Genomic DNA, 14,239 nt, shown 5'->3' with positions numbered 1-14,239 from the left:
CTGGGGTGACACTGCCATACTGTAGTACCTGGGAGCTGGGTGCAAGCATCTCCAACCCACAGGGGATGGTGCCATTGCATCCTATGCTGATTGTTGATGGGACACCTGTGCTGCTCCAGGCTCTGTGAAATGGGATGCTCCTGAGACCTTGGCCACTGTGGAGGATCAGAAATGGCTTAGTGTAACCAGAGGGGAGCCTGGAGCTCTCCTGGTCGGGGTCCAGGGTCTCCCACGCTCACCACTTGCATGCTCACTGCATGGCTGAGGGCAACCCCGCTGGGGTCCCTTGGATCTCCCCTTGCTGCAGAGCCTTGCACCCACAGGGGCTTCCAACTGGAGACATTTCTGGAGGGCATGAATCAGCTTTTCACAGCTTGTTAAAAATCTTGATCCTACCTCTTGTTTTCATGCCTTTCAAATCAGGAAATGAGTTTTACAACTTTTCCAGTGGGGCACAGCTGGTGGCCAGGGTCGTAAAGCTGAACTTTATAAATATCTCTTGTTGGGATCAGGGGAAGAGCATTAAAAAGGCGCAGAGAGAGAGAGAGAGAAGGGAAAGAGCAAGGGCAATAGAGAAGCAAGGCAACCTCGGTGAAGAAGACCAGCTCAACACCGGCCGTGGCCATGAGAGCGCAGAAGATGGGGTGTGCTTGGGGCAGGCTTTGCCTGCTGCTCTCCCTCCTCCTCCAGCTGCCAGCCTCCCAGGCTAAATGCTACTTCCAGGCTAAAGGTAAGCAGGGAGGTGAGGTGGGAAGAGGCTGGATGGGAAGAGGAGGCCTCAGCTTTCCCCAGGGTGGCAGGGCTCTGCACTGCGTGCCTGCGAAGCGCAGGAGGGACTGTGCTGAGCTCAGGAGCGTGATCGTGGGCTAGTGATGAGTGGAAGGAGCAGTCTATAAACCACAGAACAGCTCCCCAGGGCTCTGGCTGAGAAACAGCTCGCTGGGCCATGACGAGCTCCTGGCAGGAGCCCGGCTGGGGCTGAGCGTGCAGGACGAGCAGCGAAGGGAGGAGGGCTGCCTGTCTTTCCCCTGCTGCCTCTTTCCAGGGCTGCAGAGATGTTCAGACTCCAAGGGTCACGGGATAAGCCCTCTCCATGGATGCAAGAGCCACTTGCCTCTGCCCTAGGCCCCTGGGGTAGTGGGGAGAGCTGCAGGGCATGGCTAGGAGAAGATGGGCAGGAGCATCACCCTCAGCAGATGCCTGCGCATCCCATACCTGCAGGGTGGTGGAAAGGCCACCAACTATCGTCTGTAGCATAGGGTGGGTGGGTGGTCATGATGTCTCCCGTCTCCTCTTTCATGGCACAGGGGTGCCACGGAGGCTCCCATGTACCCCAGTGGAGGCTCATGTGTGCCCTTCACTTCCTTTGCAGCTCCCTGTGAGTACGAGGGGAAGCAGTTCTCCCTTGGGGAGTCGTGGCTGAGCACCAACTGCCTGCTCTGCACCTGCCTGCACCCCATCGGCGTGGGCTGCTGTGAGACGTAAGCGAGGGGCTGAGGGGCACTGGGGGTGGGCTACTGCCAGTGCTGCTGCCCTGCTGTGGCACCTCTGTGCCTGCCGCAGGGAGGAGGTTGTGTGGGTCTACCTGCAGCCAAGCAAATGTCAGAGCCCCAAGGGGCTGCAGGGCACCAGACTGTGGGGAGCAAGGGGCAGAGGTGGGCAGGAGCCCACTGGCATGTTGAGGGTGGTGGGGTGAGTTGGGGAGACAAAGCAGGGGGGTCGGGAACGTCTCAGCACAGCGAGATGCCCAGATGTGGCCCAGCTTGCCCAAGCTGACCTGGGAGATGCCCCAGGCAGGGGGGCTGGCAGCACAGGAAGCCACACAGCCCTGCCAGCAGCCCCCTGGCACAAACCAGGGGAAGCTGATGGCACCGTGCCCTCTTCCACAGCACCCAGCACCCCATTGACTTCCCTGACTGGTGTGAGGCCCACTACGACTCGCAGACCTGCCAGATCTCGGTGGTGCAGAAGGCCAACCCCAGCTTGCCCTGCGTGGAGAGCATGGAGCACGAGTGGGGCTCAGCTGGCACCCCTGAGCCTCTGAGCAACAAGTTGCTGGGCGCGGGGCTGACCAGATAGAGGCTTGGCAGAGCGCTGCGACCCCTCAGCATCATCCTCCCTCCTCCAGAGCACACCCCCCGCATGCTCCAGACCTGCCGCATCCCGTAGAGACATCACTGCCGCCACCTTCAAGGGAAACCACTATCCACACACTATGGTACTGAGTTAACATTTACACCCTAGCGCTGCCACAGTACGGCTTTGCTTCTGCCTTCAGCTTCCTGAACTGAACCAGGGCCCCCACCCCACCCGACACCCTGCACACTACAGGAATGCAGATCCTACGGGATCTCCTCCCAGGTGGGCAGGAAACCTCCAGCTACTAAAGAAAGGGCTACAGGACCAGATTAGCCTGCATCCCAGCATTCTTGTCATCCCGCCTCAAGCTTTAAGCTAAGCAGTCCCTCCTCCCTCCCAGACCCCCCCACCCCCACACAGCAGCTGCTGGGAGCTCGCCGGGGAGCACCACGGCCCTTGGTGCAGGACCCACGCACCCTGGCCAGCTCCTTCTCTGCCCTAGAGTGCGAGGGGCACAACCCACCTCTGGAACCACTAACACCCCTGCTCCTGCGGCTCCTGGGACGGCAGGGGGTCTCCAGCACTGCACGCCAGCCCTGGGCAATACTGCAACAGAGCCAGCCCGGGGCGGGTGGCAGAGTGGGGGAAACCACTAGAAGATTATGTCCCCAGGGGAGGCCCCCATCCCCAGCAGCAGAGCAGGACACTGAGCCGGGTGCCCCGCTAGGGTTCAGGGAGCTGAAGCAATCTGCATGTGCCAGGGTGGAGCTGGCCGCTCTGGCAGCCTGAGCCAGCTGGTGCCATGCCTGTGTTGTGCAGAGCCTTGTGTAGATGTTTCTGTTCTTGCAATAAAGGTATTAGAAAGAGGAGGTCTCCAGCCTGTGACTGTCGCACAAGGTGGACTCTTTCCACCAATGGGAACAGTGGAGGAATAAGGCTCTTAGGAAGGCTGTTTTGTACAATCAGACATTTATTAGTTTTCCATACAAAGAAGAAATCTCTGGAAGGTTTGGTAGAAATGGGGAGCTGGCTGTTGAGCAGGGAGTCCTCCATCCCAGCTCCTGAATGCACATCACACATTCACTCCAGCTCCCCAAGGATCCTGAGAGTAGCAGGATGCCTTCGTGCCCAGAAGCACAGCTCAGGCACCAAGTACTTCTCAGTTTCCGATGACCACTATCGTGTTGCCACAGGATGTGGCTGCATCCAGGACACCAGCACATGCCAGCAGCACAGGGCTGGCCTGCCAGAACCTGGCTGCTCTGGGTGAGGGTGGTGGGGGCACCAAGCTGTGCGTGTGAGACACCCCTCACAAGAGACAGAGCGTGTGCCAGGGCAGGAGCGCAGGCTCCCACCCAGCCCAGGTGGCCACTGTGCCTCACCTGGACACCAGATCTCTGCTTGCGGGGTCTCCCTGCAGGAGCACAGCCTTTACCAAAGGCTGGTACAGGCATTTCACTGGAAGAGGTCCCCTCTCCTTTCCCTGGGCTGGGCCTTTCCCTGTTGGAAGTTCCCTCATGGGGTAAAGGCACATCAGGCCATTCCCTGGGAGGCAGATTTCTTTTTGATGAGTCCTGGGACTTGCACCTTCACCCAAGCAGGAAGGGTCCAGCTCCCAGCCAAGGGCTGCAGCACACGACATGGCAACAAGCACAGTGCTCCTTCAGCTGCAGATGGGACACTTGCCTGATGCTCACCTGGGTGTCCCAGATGAACCCAAGGGGATGCATGCCAGTGACAGTCCTGCCCACCACTCCCACCACAGCACACGGTTGTGGCACCACAAGCCCCTACCAGCTGTCCCCACTTCAGATGGTGATGGAGTTAGTGTTGGAGAACTGAGATACATAGGAAGCCAGGATGGGGTTGGTGGGAAGGACTTTGATGGGCAAGTCCCAGCTGAAAGTGTCCACTTCCATCTGCTCCACCCCAGTCCAGGTGACGGCCTCCGACTGGCTCCCACGAACCAAGCAAGTCCCCGCCGACTCCCCAGAGGTCACAAATTCAAAGTGCAGCCTCCACTTCAGGGAAACTGTGGGGAAGAAGAGGGGTCAGCAGCCAACACCACAATGGATGGGGACAAGAGCTGCCTCAGCACTGGCTGTCCAGGCAAGGGGGCATGCAAATAAGCCCACTCATGCAGGCCAGCTCCCTCCCACAGGACACAGCCCACTGCTGAGCAAGGGCTGGGCTGGGGATATCGCAGGAGAGAAGCAGGGGTGGGTCCCTTCCCTGGTGGCCACTAACCGATATTGGTGGTGAATCCTGGGGTAGAGCTGAGTGGGATGGGCAGGCTGAAGCTGCTCTGGGCGGTGTGCAGGCAGGCCTCCTGATGGCGGGCATGCGTACTGAAGGAGACCGGCTGTCCCCGCCGGCGCTGGAACTCCTCCTGGATGCTCTCCTCCGTCTGCAGGCTCACAGAGAACTGCAGGGCAATTGGCAAGGTGCTTGGTCACACAATCTCACAGGGTCCTGATGCAAAGCCCTGGGGCCTCCACTTCCAAAACGAGCTCAGAACTGGAGCCCTTCCCCATCCCACACCCTAAGGAGTCTCAGCTGGGTCCCACTAGAAACCCTCAGTAGAAACACCACAGCAGCCCAATACCACCCCAATCCCCACTCCCTCTCCCCCACCTGAAACCCTGCCTCTCCCCACAGTGAGCAGTAACCTGCAGACATGGGATGTCCCCTTCTGAGAAGTTGAAGGTCCCAATGACATCCTCTCCGATCTTATACACAGTCTTAAAGATGCAGAACGTCCCCACCTTCCCACGAGTGTTGCTGATGTTATACAGGTCTGTGGAGCAGTAAGAGTCGGGGAAAGGGTTGCAGCAATAAGAAGTGGGGAAAGGGTCGCAGCAAGAAGAGGCTCTGCTCCATACAGCACTCTGGCTTAATCACAGAGCCCAGCAGACATGACCCCACGTCTGCTGCTTAGGTGTGAAGGACAGCCCCTGGAGGTGGCATTCCTTTTGAGAAATGCCTGCAGTGAGCGCAAGTACACCACAGGCTGGCTGCAGTATGCTGGGGAGAGGGTCTCTCTCACTGCAGTAGGAAGAGCCTGAGACTGGTTGGGAGGAGACCCTGGGAAACTCTGACCCAAGCAGGCTCTGATGGAGCTCCTCCACAGCCCCACTTGGAGCTTCATTCTGCCAGCAAGAAACTCTTATAGTGAGCCCTGAGCTGTGCTTCATACTCAGGTGAGAACAGCAGGTTCAAGCAAGGGATATGACCTACGCAGACTGCGTCGGGAAGTGGCCACCATGAGCAGTTCTGTTGCCAGGTCTGCCAGGCGAGAGTCTTTCTTCAAGCCCTCCTCCTCCTCCAGGAAGGGGTTTGAGGGTGCAACAGCCTCATCCTGTGGGAACTGGTAATCCTTGAGCCCTGGGGGAGGAAGTGAGAGTGTCAGCAGGGCAGGGTGCAGCCAGGCCCATGTCTGCAGGAAAGGCAGCACGTGGCCTTACCATGCAGCACGAGAACACGGAAGGGTACGCGCAGGAGCTTGATGGGGGAGTTGACACGCTGGCAGCCGATGGTCAACTTGTACACGTACTTCACCGACTGTCCCCGGAAAGAGGGAGGGCCGTCTATGGGCAGCGTCTCACAGTATGAATCTGCAAGGAGCACAGAGAAGATTGTCTTTGAAGGCCAAAAGAAGCTCCGGGAGCTGTTGCTCACAGGCTCCCTGCAGCAAGGGTTAGGATGGGCCATGGTGCTGAGTTAGGGACAGTGGCTGGTGCTTTCTGCTGTCTCCTCTTCTCCACAGCAGGCCAAGCACATCCCCGGCTTCCTTGCACCAGCGCACTGCTCCTCACATCACATGCACTGTCATCCAGACATTGCTTCCAGCACATACAACCACACACACTCAACTCTGCCTCAAAAGAATGTGAAAGATGTAAAATCCAGGAACACAAACACATGAGAGCTAAACTTACTCATCACGAGTTCAACCTGGATTTGCCTCTGCGCACTTCCTTTGCACATCGCTTTCACGATGCAGTGACACCCTGAGGTTTCCTCAGGGCTCTGCCCCACATGGCAGAGAGGTGCCAATGTGCCCCTCTTGATATTTGCCAAAACCCAAACTCAGCAGCAAAAATTAGGTTCTTCCTGTGTTCTTCTCTGAAGTACTGGTCTAAATGGCCAAGAAACAATTAAGAGACCTTCACAACAACCTGTGGCGTATGCCCCTTGACAGACTGATGACTTAGACTGCAAAGCCTCTGACTGAGACTTCTGAGATGCTGGGGCCTGGCTTTATACCACATTCAGCCTTCCCAAAGCCCCTTGGACACCACACAAACCACAACCCTTCTTGACGCAGTGTGAACACTTCTACAGTTTTCCCAAACCGCATGCTGTATAATAAGAAAGGCGCAAACAGTGAACTGTGGAAAGACTCCGCCTCTCTGACTTCCCCACCATAATGCAGGCATACCCTGCCAGAGGAATGGCAGCATCCTGCTGTGAAACTACAGATCCTTCCCCAAGTTTGGTACATCCTAAACATCGAGGCTTAGATTAGAAGCTAGTGTTACATTTGAAATATAACTTCTAGATTTGAAATAACGGGACTGGAAGGAAGAAAAAAGCCTATGCTAGTGCACAGCATCCACAGGTTGTCACACCTTAAAACACAGGGCTGTTCTGCTGGACCAGGGTGCGTATAAAGCTGAGAACTGTCCTGACAGGGAGGAAAATCAGGTATTTCCAAGGAAGGAAGAAGACTGCTGTAACCCCCTGTACCAGGCTTAAAAAGAGTGCTCACAAAGACCTTCATGCCCAATGAGGATTCTCTGAGCAGGGACCACCACTGTCTGAGGAGGACGGGCAGTTTGCTACCTGGCACAGGAATGCTGAGGCTTCGGAAGTCCAACTTCCATGCATACCCCAGAAGGAAGTACATTCCTGGTGTTATGGATGCCTTCCTTACCCACCCACTGCACCCTCTGGCTGGGCTGCCGGCCTGTGTCTGGGCTGCTTCTATTTCCTCCCCTCTCTGTGATCTACCAAATATTTAAAGGTATTACAAAACTGGAGAGGAGGCAAAAACAGCCACAGAAATTACTTGAGGGCTTTGAGAAAATATTTTATGGTGACAAATTTAAAGAGCTCAGTCTGGGCAGTGTGTCAAAGGGCTAGGAGGTGAGTCAACTTCAACATATAGGCACCATAACCAGGGGAAGATACTGGGGAATAAGCTGGTCAGCAACTGAAAACAAGGCCTTTATCAAGAGACAGCCTGACACAACCTCAGCTATGTGTGCCAGCTCTGGCTACAGTTTAATAACATAGTACTTTGCTAAAGCAGAATTAAGATTTCTGGGTGGAGGTTTTTTTGCCTTTCCAAACTGTGCAGGAAAACTCAAAACTTCTGAAAAACAGGAAATGAAGAATTAAGATACACACCCACACAGCCTTAACTCTGCCTCCACAGAGCTGGCAGGAGCCCCCAGGAATGATCTGCAAGCATGCCAGCTGCAGTCTTGTGTGAGACGAGCGGTACAGCAAGCTGATGGGATCGATGTGAGCAGCCTGGCAGAGCTGGGGCTGTGATACAGGGGTTTCAGTTCTAAAAAGCCCAATGCCACACACAGCAGCATCACACACGACACATTCTATAGATGCACGCATCACACAACCAAGAGGAAAGGCTGTAACACACAGCAAAGGATCCTCAAAATGTGGAAGAGCTTGTGTTCTTGCTATGGGGCTGCATCCAAGTGAAAGGCAGGTGCAGCTGCTTGTGCCAGTGTCACTCAGTGGCCCAGCAGATGGATACACACAGTGCAGCATCACCGGGAAGGACAGGCTATCGCTAGATTAGCTGGGAGCTGAACAGCTTCCACCCACAAAGCCTGCACACAAGGAAATCTTCTCAATTCATCCCAGCCACCTGGAGGTTGGACTGTAGTCACCAATCTGCTCTCCCAGCAACTGCCAAGCCTGCCTGAGATGTGCTGGGAAAGGGTCTTTCCCCTGATCCCAGGGACTGGATGCTCCAGCCCCACACCTGCCAGCAGCACAGAGCACAGGAGAATCCAGATGAGCCTCAGGCCAGCTGAGACTTCTACCACTTCCTCCTCCCTGGCACAGCCACTTTCAGAAAGTACAGTGGTCCTTGGCTCCAATGTGGCAGGGCCAGCTCCTTTCCCCCACATGGTGCTGTAGAATACATACTCAGACAGTAGGCTTTCCAATTTAGGAGGCACAGCTCCCAACAGCACTGCCCCACTCTGCAAAGCACCTAGCCAAAGCCAGGTTGGTTTTACCCTGTCCGCCTTTCCCTCCAGTCAGGCTCCTCCAAGCCTAGAAAGGCAGGAGACCGCAGTTTCAAAAGTTTCACAGTTCCAGTTTCACAGCCTGCAACTTGCTGGTCTCACTTGCACCTCTGCTCTCACCTCCCAGAGCTCAATACTCCAGCAGAGCCCCCTCCACCACAGGCACTGCCTCTCTGCTTCCTTTGCTCTGTGACTTGAGAGGTCTCTGCGAACCATTCCCAGAAGATCCCTAGGACAACCCAAAGAAGCTCTCCACACGCAGCCTGCAACACTTAACGTTATGTTGCTGCTAGACCACGGGCTGCCAGAATGCAAAGGAGGTCCAACACGAACTGACAGACAGGGTCATGCAGCCACTGAACGAGGCAACAGCACATACTTGTATTTTCACAGCTGTCTACTCAGGTAGAGAAAGCTGCCTGGTACAACAAAACCGAGTTGCTGCAACTTCCTTGTGAAAAGGAAAAACATTTCTCTAAAGCAGAAGGGAAAGTAGTGATGAAGGAGAGCTTAAAGGGGACCCATTGGAATGACACTGTCTGAGGGCTTTGGAGACATGAAGAGCTTTGAGCAGAGAAGATGAGAAGTTGTTCACTTCTACAGCAGGAAAAGCAGAACAGGCAGAAGACTGTGATCTCCAGGACAGCCACAACGTGAAGAGGAAGCACAGACCTTAGAAGGATGCCAGCCTAAATCCCAAGAATACTCTGGTGCAGCTGAAGAAATAAAGGCAGGGTAATGCAGGTGTGCATAACTGTTCCTTCAGCTGCAGCCAGGTATTTCAAAACTTTTCATGCCTTGTAGCTACACAGCAAAGGCTGCAGGCCAGGGGCAGGACTGAGGGACACATTGCAGTATGCAGCCCTCATACGGTGGAGAACAGAATCTGGACAACGCAGTTCCTTAGCACTCACACTCCCACCACAGCATCTTGCCTTCCACAAGCACCAGGGTCTCCCACTTGCAGCACTTAGTTCTGCAAAGCCAGCTTTGAGAGCAGGGCTCCCCAGAGGTGAGCTCTCTGAGCAGGGGAAAAGAAGACAGGACTCACAGGACTTTGACTCCCCAGGATCCAGTCGCAAGTCACAGAAGAGAATCTTTGGTGGGGTGGACAGGATACACTGACCACGCTCTCCTGGAAGAGAAGAACCACATGAATGCGGCCCAGACTTGGGCTGTGCCCAGGCCAGCTGGGCCTTATCCTCTTGGGGAGGAACGGGGAGGAGTGGGCTGAGGAGGAAACATCTCATGCCCTGGTCAGATCATGAGACATTCCCAGAACAGCTGGACAGACAGCCCTCATGTTTCACTCTAAACTAGTGCCACTTTGATCCCAGTATTAACCAGGTCCTGCAGTAGCCATCACCAGGGAATTACACAAGGAAAGCAACATGGACTTTCCACTCACTTCTACACATGCTGCCCTCAAGACACACATTATAGTCTGCATGATTCCTGCTCGTTGTGCTCTTGCTGTCCCTGCCCGGGGTTATAAGAATGGCACTCACCTCTGTTGGGGACGAAGACTGTCTCATTCTCTGCCTGCACATCGTGCTTGCTGCCATCAGAAGGAGGGAGCGCTACCCGGTTCTCGCTGGCATGAAACTGGCAGTGGATCTGAGCGCTGGCCCACGCCAGCATCTCACTGAGAGCAAAGAAGAGCAATAGTCGTGTCTGCGCTTTAAACTTGGATTACAGCAAGCATGAACTGGGAGAAGAGCAGCTCTTGCTGCTCAGCTCCATGTGGGACTGCTTGTCTGGAAGGAAGAAGGCCTTGCTTTACTGTCACTGATGCCCTGCTCCAAACAAGCATTCGGAGCAAGCTGGGGCTGGAGTGCTGACCCAAATCCACTTCCACCCCAGATGCTGACAGCAGTTTCACCCAAGGCCTGACTCTGTGGCCTGAGGGATCTTATTCAGCAGCAATATTTGTAGCCTAAACCACAAGACCTTGGGCACAGAACTGACACTGAGCGAGGAAACACCCCTGCCCCAAGAAGCCCACTGTACACACATGCCAGAAGACCGCAAGCAGCGCAGTCAGAAGCCACCCCATCTACAAGGACAGAGACCAGGTAGCCTGTGCAGAATCTTATAGGGATCTTCCAGCAAATATGCTGAGGTCAAGCGTCCCAAGATTTGTTCCAAAGACCTACTAACTTGGTCACCTTTCTCATCAGCCACAGCTTGGAGCTGGTCACAGACTGCACCTTTGAGAGGGCACCTCCAGCTGCTGCACATGGGCCAGGCCCAGCAGAGGACTTTTAGCCATGAAGACCTAAATCCCAAGCCAGAAGTGACATGCAGAGCAGCACTCCAAGGTGCCACCAGTAACAACACAACCATCAGGGAAGTGGGAAAATTCAAAAGTAACAAACACCTGCAACCTGGGTTCAGCTGCCCCTGCCCTCAGCACCCCGGCTGCCCCAAGCTCGACACTCCTCAGGGCAGGTGGGGCACAGAGGTGCTCCTTCCCCACAGCACTGTCCCCCTCAAGAACATCAACTTTTGGTTGTATAAGACCATCAGAGAATAATGCTTCCAGGTCCTTAATAAGGACCTATTTTCTCCTCAGGATGCAAAGGATTCACTGACAGTTATAGAGGAGGTCATTTTGCTCTGCCTCTACAGCCACAAGAATTGGTTGCATCTAGCATGAAAAACAGTCTTATGTTTTGAACACCGCTATGACCTCAGCCATTCCACACGGCATCTCCCATGGTGCTACTGACACCTCTCAGTTTCCAAAACACTCATCTTATCTTTATTTCAATAGTAATGGTGTTAATTTAGCCAGTGTATGTTTTCTAACGTCATGATCTGATTAGTAACCACTGACACCAGAGTTCTAGGTGGCACAGGGATTTTTTGTGACATGCAGGTATCTCTTGATGTGACACATCAGAGCAGTTAAACGTCTAGACGAATCAGAGAAAAAAGGGCGTGCTGCATTTGTTTCCGCTGACTAACAACGCCCTATTTGATCTTTTGTATGTGCTGGTTGCCCTTACCCAAACATGTGTTGGTTACTCTACCCAGTTACTTCTAGCTCCACAACTGTAATCCTGTATCTTCAAAAGTACCAGCATGGCTTTTCCACAAGGGCTGCCAAAAGGTTTTCTGTTGTAACATATCTGCTATATAGAAATAGAAAAATGGTCTTGCTTGAGAGACAATGAACTTTATATAAGCTTAGTATAATTACAGTACTTTCAAACACTGTATTTTGAATCTTTTTTTTTTTCCTTCTTTCTTTTATCTGCCTTCCTGCTGATAGACCTGGCTTGTCCAGCTGGCAGGGTGCAGAAGGATCCCGTGCTGTTGTGAGGTCATCTCCCTCCTCTCTCACCTCCCCCTACAACTCCTGTAGCTCACAAGGGTCACGCTTTGGGCAGAAAAGCTTTGTTTCTTGTATGCCTTGTACACCACAATCAAATTCACCATCTTCCATTTACTTACTATCCTTCCATTCTGTCTCTAAGCCTGAAATGAGTGCTTCTTGGTTCCCCCACCTGCACTGCAGCTTCTTCCAGCCCCGAAAGCTTCTAGTGCCTGACGGGCCTACCTCCCTGTTGCAGTGACTGTGCTTTGATCTGGCTCCTGCCTTTAAGCACCTCACAGCTTCAATTTCCAAGCCACCAATGTATGTGGTGTCACCACTGTCTTAGCTGAGTCTCATCAGTTTGGTCACCTGCCTTTTATTCTAAAAAATTTCCTTTTTTCAAGAGGTATTTTCTTTAAGGACCACAACACACATGAAACTCCTAAATGAATCTCCTGTAGCTCTGCTGTGAACCTCCAAAACTGTTCCACCTGCCACCTTTGCAGTTCCACATGTTTTGGAACCAGGAAAACGCACTGCCACTGCACAAGACAAAACTCTGGAAAGCTAGCTGCTTATGCCAGAGCTGAATTCAAAAGCTGAATGCAGTAAGGAAGATGAACCAGGAAGACAAGATGGAAAGTTAAGGAAGGCAATAAAGCCCTACAGTGGTAATACAGAAGACTGCTTTACTGCTGCTGAGATTGCAAGCACTGAAGGTGGGCTCACCAAAACAATCACGTGTGAAATGCATGCTGGTGATGAAGAGATGCTGAACCTGACAGGGCTGGAAATGGACACTTCCCAAGAAGGGCTCAAATTGAGAAAGCACTCTCCACCCGCTGGAGAATCAGACAAGGCCATACACTCAGCAGGCATGGAAACTTTGGGCGACTAATTATGATGTGGAGTCACCCCCGTGAGCCAATATAGGAAGCTCCCATCTTCTCGCATTTCCTCAACACCCATTTCAGACACAGTAATGATCAGGGGAGATGCAGCACTCGGAGGCTGGGCCACAGAAAATGCTGCCACAGAAGGCTGCCTCTTTCTCACGCCTGGCAGCGCTCATCTCTCTGCCTGCCAGCTCTGGAGGCAGAGGTTACACCAATACCTCAGTGTGCGGCTTGACAAAGAGAGGTCCTTCCATAAACGCAGGAAATAATGACATTGTCTGGATGTTGCCCTGTGAGACTGTCACCCTGGTGTAACTAGATATCCTGCTTTGACAGCCAGTTTGGCTTCATTTTCTGCCAGTAATCCCGTCACTGAGGGCTCACCTGAGGGGAAGTTAAGAGCATCTCTAACTGCATACTTTTTTCTTTGTCTCTTTCTTGGGGGCAGAAAACCAGAACAATTATGTCAGTTGCAGCTCTGAAACAGTGATGGCACAAAGCACCCTTAAAAGAGTACCTCGGTCAGGGGAGTCACCAGGGGCTGAGCTGGCACCATTGCCCCACAACCCAGCCATGACTACATCTGGCTGCTCAGGAGGGAGGGAGGTCCGTTCCCTCTTGAGGGACCCAGACAGCTCTGCCACTTCAAGGCTTCATGCACAGAAGGGCCCACTGGCGTGGGCTGCTGTACCTGCTGGCGGACGTCGATGAGGCCGATAATGGGTTGGTGAAAGTGATCACGCACTCCAGCACCTCTCCTGCCAGGAAGACAGGCCCACGGCCCAGCTTGGCCAAGACCTCAATCATGGCTTGGACAGCCCTGCTGCACACCTGCCAAGAAAAACCCAACAGTGGGCACGGAGAGAGGGCTGGGTGCTGTAACAGAGCAAGAATGGCGACAGCCAGGCCGGGCACAGGCATGTGGGGCAGTCAGGGAGGTCTAGACCCAGCCAAGGGTCTAGACACAGCACACGGGCGTGTAAATGGGTTACGGCCAGCCTGGCTCTGCACACACGAGGCACAGACACACAGTCCCACCCACACCCACCCACCCACCCAGGCGTGCAGGGGACACACGCACAGCCCCGGCCACACACAAACACCCCCCGCCCCCCCCAGCTCCACACAGACGTAAGGGGGGGTCAGCACATACTGCGGGGGGTGAAGGACAGCCCCACCAACACCTGCCCGGGGGCCTCAGGGTGGCCTCGACCGCAAACACACAAGCGCAAACGCCCACAGGACGGCCAGGGACACCGGGCAGCGCGCCCCGCACAGCCACCATCCCTGGCCGCCCCAGCCCCACTCACCGCTCCGCACTACTCGCCGCTCCCGGCCTGGCTTCCCCTCGGCCGCGCAGGGGCCCTCCCGACCTACTTCGGCAAAGCTCGGGCAGCGCTCGGGAGCGCTCGGGCAACGCTCGGCCAGCTCTCGGTAATGCTCGGGCAACACTCGGGCGGCGCTCGGGCATGCTCGGACAGTGCTCGGGAACGCTCGGGCGGCGCTCGGGAATTCTCGGGGATGCTCGGGCAGCGCTCGGCAACCCTCGTACGACGCTCGGGACCCACTCGGCAACGCTCTGTCGGGCGGCCAGGGGATCGCAGGTCGCGTCGGTGGCGGGGCGGGCCCGGGTGTTCGGACGCGCTCGGCGGCGCGCG

General features: G+C 54.7%; 2 protein-coding genes across 3 annotated transcripts; one reads left to right on the top strand and one right to left on the bottom strand.

Annotated features, from left to right (window-relative positions):
- The first annotated feature begins 604 nt into the window (after positions 1-604).
- Positions 605-2,368, top strand: LOC119141896 (microseminoprotein, prostate associated). Its single transcript, XM_037374563.1, has 3 exons — positions 605-730; positions 1,373-1,481; positions 1,890-2,368. Exons 1-3 carry the CDS (start codon positions 625-627, stop codon positions 2,077-2,079), a joined length of 405 nt encoding a protein of 134 aa, XP_037230460.1. The 5' UTR covers positions 605-624; the 3' UTR covers positions 2,080-2,368.
- A 661-nt stretch (positions 2,369-3,029) lies between these two features.
- On the bottom strand, positions 3,030-14,107 carry RGP1 (RGP1 homolog, RAB6A GEF complex partner 1). 2 transcript variants are annotated; one of them, XM_037373534.1, is made up of 9 exons: positions 13,892-13,979; positions 13,273-13,412; positions 9,872-10,008; positions 9,415-9,498; positions 5,544-5,693; positions 5,317-5,463; positions 4,749-4,876; positions 4,327-4,504; positions 3,030-4,111 (listed from the first exon to the last, which is right to left on the bottom strand). In XM_037373534.1, exons 2-9 carry the CDS (start codon positions 13,386-13,388, stop codon positions 3,888-3,890), a joined length of 1,164 nt encoding a protein of 387 aa, XP_037229431.1. In that variant the 5' UTR covers positions 13,389-13,412; positions 13,892-13,979; the 3' UTR covers positions 3,030-3,887. The 2 variants fall into 2 exon arrangements, with proteins under 2 accessions (XP_037229431.1, XP_037229430.1); XM_037373533.1 differs by lacking the exon at positions 13,273-13,412 and having other exon boundaries at positions 13,892-14,107.
- Between the last annotated feature and the right edge of the window lie 132 nt (positions 14,108-14,239).

Source organism: Falco rusticolus, chromosome Z, assembly GCF_015220075.1.
Source record: "Falco rusticolus isolate bFalRus1 chromosome Z, bFalRus1.pri, whole genome shotgun sequence".
Classification (NCBI taxonomy): domain Eukaryota; kingdom Metazoa; phylum Chordata; class Aves; order Falconiformes; family Falconidae; genus Falco; species Falco rusticolus.
This window is presented reverse-complemented; position numbering and strand designations above follow the sequence as displayed.

Bases quoted from the DNA above. Each gene is read 5' to 3' on its own strand.
- LOC119141896 (XM_037374563.1), top strand. From the start codon at position 625: ATGAGAGCGCAGAAGATGGGGTGTGCTTGGGGCAGGCTTTGCCTGCTG. The intron at 731-1,372 runs GTAAGCAGGGAG...CTTCCTTTGCAG, and splicing joins ATGCTACTTCCAGGCTAAAG to CTCCCTGTGAGTACGAGGGG. The intron at 1,482-1,889 runs GTAAGCGAGGGG...CCTCTTCCACAG, and splicing joins GGCGTGGGCTGCTGTGAGAC to CACCCAGCACCCCATTGACT.
- RGP1 (XM_037373533.1), bottom strand. From the start codon at position 14,052: ATGCCCGAGCGCCGCCCGAGTGTTGCCCGAGCATTACCGAGAGCTGGC. The intron at 9,499-9,871 runs GTGAGTGCCATT...CTTCTCTTCCAG, and splicing joins AGTCTTCGTCCCCAACAGAG to GAGAGCGTGGTCAGTGTATC. The intron at 4,112-4,326 runs GTTAGTGGCCAC...TCTTCCCCACAG, and splicing joins AGGATTCACCACCAATATCG to TTTCCCTGAAGTGGAGGCTG.